We start from the raw sequence: 8,134 nt of genomic DNA, 5'->3' as shown, positions 1-8,134 counted from the left end.
AAGGATGACTATGATTTACACGTACAAGCTGTCAAAGAAAATCCAAATTTAGTGCCTCATTTTGGCTTAAAGCGGTCATGTCCATTAACTGATCAACTTAATAATTTTCACTTTGTGTCTGGATACCCACCAGATGTCCTTCATGACCTTTTTGAGGGAATAGTGCCAAGAGAGTTAGCATTGTGTTTTCAAGTTTTTTTGAAGAAGCACTACTTCAGTTTGACTGAACTGAATAATATAATCACATGTTTTCCATATAAGGGCTCAGACAAATTGAACAGTCCACAAGCAATCCCTTCAAATTTTGCTGGTCGCAAAACTGTAGGAGGAAATGCTCATGAAAACTGGGCCCTAATACGTTTGTTGCCTCTCCTTGTTGGTTTACGTGTACCTGAAGGTGATCCTGTTTGGCAACTTCTTCTGACTTTGAAGGACATTGTTGAGTTAGTGGTTGCCCCTGTTCACACAACACAAAGTATTGCCTACCTTGAATTTAAAATATCTGAACATCGTGTCAGATATTTGGAAGTTTTTCCTGATCAAAGGCTCACACCAAAACACCATTTTTTGGAGCACTACCCTGCTGTAATAGAAAAATATGGGCCATTGGTTGGAGTATGGACAATGCGCTTTGAGGCGAAACACAGATTTTTCAAGCAAGTTGTGAGACACACTAACAATTTCAAAAATGTGTTGCTGACCCTTTCTACAAGGCATCAAATGATGATGGCATACCACATGCAATCAAAAGAGGTGAAACCTGCCCTGCTTGTCACAAAAATATCCAGAATGCCTGTAGATGTGCTGCATCCAGACATACAGGCAGATTTAAGAGCAAGATCACCATCTCTGACTTGTGTGCAGCTTGCCACCACTGTCACCTACAGTGGAACAAGATACACTGCTGGGATGATCCTGTCTAATGGTTCAACATGTGGACTACCAGACTTTGCTGAGATAATACAGATAGTCGTTTTGGACAATTGTGTATATTTCATTGTGAAGTTACTTGCTGCATGGTATGTAGAGCATCTGAGATCTTTTCAACTGGAGGACACTGGCAAGATCAGTCTTTTGGAGCAGCAGAAACTTGGCGACATGTGGCCCTTGGCTTCTTACAATGTGGGAAGAAAACGCTTGGTAACCCTGAAACGTTACATCTGCTGTGAATAATAGGTAAAAAAAAAAAAAAAAAAAAAAAAAAAAAAACGACAACAACAAAAACTTGATAACCTGTACATCTCCCAAGTATTTGTTATTTGCAACATTTGGTGTGTTGAAGTGTGCTTTTTGTTTTATAGTTTTATATCTCAACTATTGTATAAATGAAAAGTAATAACTAATTTTATTTAATTGAAGGGAAATTTAACTCTGCCCATTTACATTTTATTCTAGGTTGAACAAGATGGAGGCAAAGCTTCGTGTAATTATTGATGACCAAATCGAGAAGTTGGTTCTTCCATCAGGGATCCCACCAACATTGGAGGAGCTGCAGAGTGTTGTGAAGGATACTTTTGGGATTTCAAATGACTTCAGTCTTCAGTATTTTGACCCAGAATTCCAGGACTACTTCACTCTTCACAGAGCTGACCAGATAAAAGACAAAGACACTGTGAAGGTTGTTGGCATCACCCCGGTCATGATAAGCTTGACTCCGGTTGATGACAGTTTTGGCGGCCCCTCTGGCCAACTGTCTGACTATGACTCCTCATATGCTGAGTCAGTTGTATCCAATGCAGACTCTGCTGCAACTACTTCTTCTCAGGACACCATTATTCTCAAAAGGCAGAAGACCACAGAACGTTGTGAGCCCTGGCCGAAACAGTTTCCCATTCCACAGTTTGCATATGAAACTGAGATGTACCTGGAAAGAGCCACTGAGGAGTATAAAAAGAATGGAAATCTTCTGCCCACCTCCAAAGTAAAGACTGATATTCTTGAGAAGTTGGCTGAAACTATATTTACATTTACGGCCTATCCTTCAAGTGCACAGGTTAGTTATGTTGCTGAGGCACTTGTGACAAAATACCCTTGTCTCAAGGAACCTGGCTCTTTCTCAGGTTATTATGGTTGGCAACAAAGCATCAAATACAAGATGGCCAATTATCGTACAAAACTTAGAGGGTTTGGTGTTCCTGAGTTGACATGCAATGCCATGAAACACAAGAGTCCAGGTGACCAGAAGTCTGCAAATAAAGTGAAAAAGCCTCGGAAAGCAGAGGTAAATTACCTTCCGCCATATCCAGCAGGTGAAGATGAGGACAGTCAAGAAGAAGAGAGAATTCAGTTGCTTACTGAAGTCAAGAAAAGAGACAACAACAAAGTGATAAAATAAAAAATGGCTAAAACATTTGCACATAGACGACATGAAATTGTCAACCTGTCCCCCAGCATTGAAGACATCAAAGCCAGATGGCCAGCTTTGTTTGAGGCATCTCATGTGAGTTCCAAATTCATTTTGGGTGGGCTTTTGGTTTTTTTTTAATGTAATCTTTCAAACTTCAAATAATTTGAGGCTGCATCATTTTTTTTTCTTTTGTCGTTCAGCTGCAGGATGAGTTCTACAGGATCACCCTGGTACACCTTGAACCCAAATTCATGTCCATGCTGGATGAGTACACTCCCAAACTGTTGGCCCTTTTCCATTCCAAGGGGGGAGCCATGGGATTGAAGTTGCAGGCTATCATAGCCAAGGTATTTTCCACAGACATTTCAGCTTGGAATTTTATTTAAAGAATTTTTTTGTCAAATTTCATTTGCATGGTGCACAGCTCCACTAATTTGTTTGCATGTTTTTGTCAGTGCAAGAGGACGCCAGGACGTCACTGATATAATTAACAACACAATTATGGGTTTCATGTTTTAATTGTATTTTAAATACATGTCTATTCTTAGTAAAAAAAAAACAAACAAAAAAACACAAGTACAGGTATTGCTGGGTTTTTGTTTTGTCCCAAGAAGGAAAAACCCTTTCTGACGAACATAAACTAAATTAGATTAAAAAAAAAACTGAATGACTAAATTAATGTAATTTACTAAAACAACACATTTAAAGATTGAAGCTTACAAGCATGTTGACAATACCTTTGTGTTGACTGTCAGCACCCAGGCATGTGCATTAACATCAGCTAATTATCGCACATAATGCTCCATGTGATGATAATTTGATATTTAACATTTTTTTAATACTGCCAATTCTCACAGTTTTGTCTTAATAAATGGTCACTTATCTGATGGTAATTTTTGGAATTCTTGCTCATTTTCAGTCACCAAGCAATCCTAGCAATAACATAACCAGAAATCTGGTTATTCAGTGCTTGATGGTGTACCTTGGGGAGTCCATTGATCAACTGATCAAAGAGTACAGTGTAAGTGTTGAATTAGAAACATTATTCTGTTTTTGTTATTCATATGTGTTTGTCAAGTTTCAAATAATTTCAGGCATTATCATGTTTTATTTGTCATTCAGCTACAGGATGTGTGCAACTACAGTCAGAAAACCCATGTGTTTGTTGTTTCAGGATGCTGATGAGGATGGTGTGTCACAAGATCTTTCTGAACAGAGGATGAAAATCTACAAAATCAAGGCTGTTGGATCTGAGGAGGATGACATTGGCATTGTGCTGGAGGGTGTGAGAGTTATGCCTGCTCTGGGCAATTTTCCAAGAGCATGCGCAATGCTGGTTGGATTGACATATGCAGTCGATCTTGCCTATCCCAAAGAGCTAAAATACACCTTGGAAGTATTCCAGAAACTTTTCCTTGAACTGGATTGTGCTAAGCTCTCACCAAAAGTGAACAGCCTCAAGAACAAGTTATTGGCTTAAACGAGGACTCTGAAAGAATGAAAGGGAAGTAAGCTCACTGAAAACCTTTGGTTTGTCTTTGTTAGATGCAGCTATCTTTTCAGTTTTCAAGTTAATTTCATCTTATTCATATCTTACCCAAATGACCTGCAATGTGTCAGGCTGTATTTGTGCTCTTCATTTTAATGTTTGTTTTTTATTACCTACAAGTTTCTTAGGAATATTCTGTTTGAAAGGCAGCAAATTGGAGGAATCACTAGTGAAGCTTTTCTTTGTTTATAGTGTATGTTACAATAAAACATTAGTTTAAATTTCAGGTTCATGTTGATATTACAGTCTAAAGATTAATTTCTTTTTTACAAAACTGGTTTACATTCATGCAGTTTATGTTGCTGTTGCTCTGTACACAAAGCTGTGTGATAAACTGTTTATGACACTAAAACAAGTTTACAGCAGAGATTTACAGCAATCAGGAGATTGTTGATGAGAATTCAGTGTATACGAGCAGAAAAATGTTATATTATAAATTACTGTGTTTTATTTTCCACAATAAAACAAATTACTGTTTTGATGTTTTCTTTGTGAAATTGATTCATTTTACTCAGAAAATAAGTAAAATTCATTTCATTTTCTCTTATTATTCAGTCATTATTTTTAAGGTTTATTTGGATAATTATTGAATCCAATTTGAGTTTTACTGAAAAAACAAGAAGATTTCATTTCTTTGTAATGGATATTTTAGGAAGTTTTTACTAAACCTTTGCCAGATAGTTAGTAAATTCAAAGTAATTTTTCTCAGAGACTTATTTCATATCAATTTTTTTTTTGGTAAAGTTGGGCAATTTCAACCTTCAGTTTGAGATTTTGACCCTAAATCCAACACATATTTACAGTTTAATTCTATTAATATCTACTTTTGTTTTCTATTTGAATTTAATTAACATTTTCTCTACATTTTACATAAATCTTTTGAAATTAAAATCTACTTAATTATTTCAAGTGTCACTTTGTTGCCATAACTTTTTTAAGTAACCTCTAGTCACAGTTTTTACAGTGTAGACCCAGCAGTCTTAGCTAATTATAGGCCAATCTCCAACCTTCCTTTCATATCAAACATCCCTGAAAGAGAAGTTGTCAAACAGCTAACAGATCATCTGCAGAGGAATGGTTTATTTGAAGAGTTTCAGTCAGGTTTCAGAGCTCATCACAGCACAGAAACAGCTTTAGTGAAGGTTACAAATGATCTTCTTATGGCCTCTGACAGTGGACTCATCTCTGTGCTTGTCCTGCTAGACCTCAGTGCAGCGTTCGATACTGTCGACCATAATATCCTATTAGAGCGATTAGAACATGTTGTAGGTATTACAGGTACTGTGCTGCAGTGGTTTGTATCATATCTATCTAATAGACTCCAGTTTGTGCATGTAAATGGAGAGTCCTCTTCACACACTGAGGTTAATTATGGAGTTCCACAGGGTTCAGTGCTAGGACCAATTCTGTTTACATTATACATGCTTCCCTTAGGCAGCATCGTTAGAAGACATAGCATACATTTACACTGCTATGCAGATGACACCCAGCTCTATCTGTCCATGAAGCCAGATAACACACACCAATGAGTTAAACTGCAGGAATGTCTTAAAGACATAAAGACCTGGATGGCCGCTAACTTTCTGCTTCTTAATTCAGATCAAACTGAGGTTATTGTACTCGGCCCTGAAAATCTTAGAAATATGGTATCTAAGCAGATTCTTACTCTGGATGGCATTACCTTGGCCTCCAGTAACACTGTGAGGAAGCTTGGAGTCATTTTTGACCAGGACATGTCCTTCAATGCACATATTAAACAAATATGTAAGACTGCTTTCTTCCATTTGCGCAACATCTCTAAAATTAGAAATATCCTGTCTCAGAGTGACGCTGAAAAACTAGTTCATGCATTTATTACTTCCAGGCTGGACGACTGTAATTCATTATTATCAGGATGTCCAAAAAACTCCCTGAAAAGCCTTCAGTTAATCCAAAATGCTGCAGCAAGAGTCCTGACAGGGACTAGAAAGAGAGAGCAGATTTCTCCTGTTTTGGCTTCCCTTCATTGGCTTCCTGTTAAATCCAGAATTCAAAATCCTGCTCCTCACATACAAGGTCTTAAATAATCAGGCCCCATCTTATCTTAATGACCTTGTAGTACCATATCACCCTATTAGAGCACTTTGCTCTCACTCTGCAGGCCTACTTGTTGTTCCTAGAGTATTTAAAAGTAGAATGGGAGGCAGAGCCTTCAGTTTTCAGGCCCCTCTTCTGTGGAACCAGCTTCCAGTTTGGATTCAGGAGACAGACACTATCTCTACTTTCAAGATGAGGCTTCAAACTTTCCTTTTTGCTAAAGCATATAGTTAGGGCTGGACCAGGTGACCCTGAATCCTCCCTTAGTTATGCTGCAATAGACGTAGGCTGCTGGGGATTCCCATGATGCATTGAGTTTTTCCTTTCCAGTCACCTTTCTCACTCACTATGTATTAACAGACCTCTCTGCATTGAATCATATCTGTTATTAACCTCTGTCTCTCTTCCACAGCATGTCTTTTATCCTGTCTTCCTTCTCTCACCCCAACCAATCACAGCAGATGGCCCCGCCCCTCCCTGAGCCTGGTTGTGCCAGAGGTTTCTTCCTGTTAAAAGGGAGTTTTTCCTTCCCACTGTCGCCAAAGTGCTTGCTCATAGGGGGTCATATGATTGTTGGGTTTTTCTCTGTATCTATGAAGCGCCCTGAGGCGACTTTTGTTGTGATTTGGCGCTATATAAATAAAATTGAATTGAATTGAATTGAATTGAACACAAAAACTGCAGTCGTGGTGCTTTGATTGTACTCAGAACTCGGAAATTCTGCCTTCTGAATAGGAAGATGTAGGTAACACCAGACTGCAGATGAGCTGCATACAGGGCTGGACTGGGACAAAAAAATCGTCCCCGGGCATTTTGTCTAGAGACCGGCCGCCATTATAGGAAAAATCATAAAGCCTTTGAATGAAAACAAACACTGTTGTGACAGTGATGTACACTGTCTTGATGGTATATATGCATCAATCTATCAATCGTTTGTTGTAAGACTCAGATAATTATTTTTTAAAAGCTAGATATTTTTTATGAGAATAAGAAAGAAAAGTATTTCCTTGTGCCCCCCTCTCCCTGTTAATGCCCTACATGGACCCCCTGGCAACACTTTGCTAGACCCGCCCCTGCACAGTCACCAGCTTTCAGCTACACAGAAAAGGATCCTGGTGTTATTTGTCTCTCAGAAACAGTTCATAACTTCAACTCATTCATGTCACCTAAAAGGTAAACCTGTTTCTCCATCACCTGTTCAGCTCTGATGATTCAGTAAGGACATCTCCTGGTTCCATCTTCATGTTTCCCTCTCACCACATATCCAAACCGACATCATGACCAGCAGCTTTACAGCTGTGGCTCCAGCAAACATCAGCTGATACTAGAAATTAATTTTAAATAAATTCTAACAACAGCTAATCAAGCTTAAACGTGCTGCTGTTGTTTAGCGCGACATCCGCTGGTTTCCTCTTTCTGGCGCAAAGTGGGCAATAAACAAACAAGAGAGACGATCAGCTGATCATTGATCAGTTTCATGATTGAAGCAGAAACAGGAGAGGGAGGGTGAGAGAATGAGAGAAGAAGAGGCAGCTGTGCAGCGTAACGACAGAATAACTCCAGCTTTGTGTCTTTTCCATTGTAGCTGAAGTCCGGGACAAACTATGCTCCCTTTCACCTCAACACGAAACGCGTAATATTTTCTCTGAATATGAGACGATTCTGTTTTTTACGGGACGGTTGGCAACTCTAATAATTAACCTTATGAACAAAATAAAGTTCAACATCACTAACATCATAGCACCCACCCAGCTGTATAGAAACTCCGTCATGCTAGCTAGTACGCAGCTGGAAAAAGTCAGAATAACGAAAATAAACTCCACCTAAACTTGGTTTATATCTGACCCAGATAGACTGCAGGTCATAACTTCTTACCTGAAGTTCAGTTCACACTCGGACCGGCGGCCGCCTCGGGTCTCTCTTCCTCCCACCTCCCCTTTCCCTCATCCACCTGCTGGCCTCCACCAGTTGCTAATGTTACTGAATCTGTGGAAGCTCCGCGATGCCATCACACGAAGTAACGAGTAACGAGCCTATCTAAATCCCAGTAACGACTAACGCGTTCCTGATTTTGGCATAATAACTAGTTACCGTGCTCGTTACCACAATAATAACGTAGTTACTGTAACGCGTTACTTAATAACGCGTTAGTCCCAACGCTG

The 8,134-nt window shown here is 39.1% G+C and overlaps 1 protein-coding gene across 1 annotated transcript; it reads left to right on the top strand.

Annotated features, from left to right (window-relative positions):
* The first annotated feature begins 1,405 nt into the window (after window positions 1-1,405).
* Window positions 1,406-4,072, top strand: LOC120735205. The gene is made up of 5 exons (XM_040034410.1): window positions 1,406-1,944; window positions 2,362-2,440; window positions 2,548-2,694; window positions 3,267-3,368; window positions 3,522-4,072. Exons 1-5 carry the CDS (start codon window positions 1,406-1,408, stop codon window positions 3,825-3,827), a joined length of 1,173 nt encoding a protein of 390 aa, XP_039890344.1. The 3' UTR covers window positions 3,828-4,072.
* The last annotated feature ends 4,062 nt before the right edge of the window (window positions 4,073-8,134 follow it).

The sequence above is a fragment of the Simochromis diagramma genome, unplaced genomic scaffold (genome assembly GCF_900408965.1).
Source record: "Simochromis diagramma unplaced genomic scaffold, fSimDia1.1 OVJJ01000333.1, whole genome shotgun sequence".
NCBI classification, from domain to species: Eukaryota; Metazoa; Chordata; class Actinopteri; order Cichliformes; family Cichlidae; genus Simochromis; species Simochromis diagramma.
This window is presented reverse-complemented; position numbering and strand designations above follow the sequence as displayed.

What these genes read in the sequence shown, in the direction of transcription:
- LOC120735205 (XM_040034410.1), top strand. Translation starts at nt 1,406, where the DNA reads ATGGAGGCAAAGCTTCGTGTAATTATTGATGACCAAATCGAGAAGTTG. An exon ending in TGCAGGCTATCATAGCCAAG is followed by an intron (nt 2,695 to 3,266) that starts GTATTTTCCACA and finishes GCTCATTTTCAG; the next exon opens with TCACCAAGCAATCCTAGCAA. An exon ending in AACTGATCAAAGAGTACAGT is followed by an intron (nt 3,369 to 3,521) that starts GTAAGTGTTGAA and finishes TTGTTGTTTCAG; the next exon opens with GATGCTGATGAGGATGGTGT.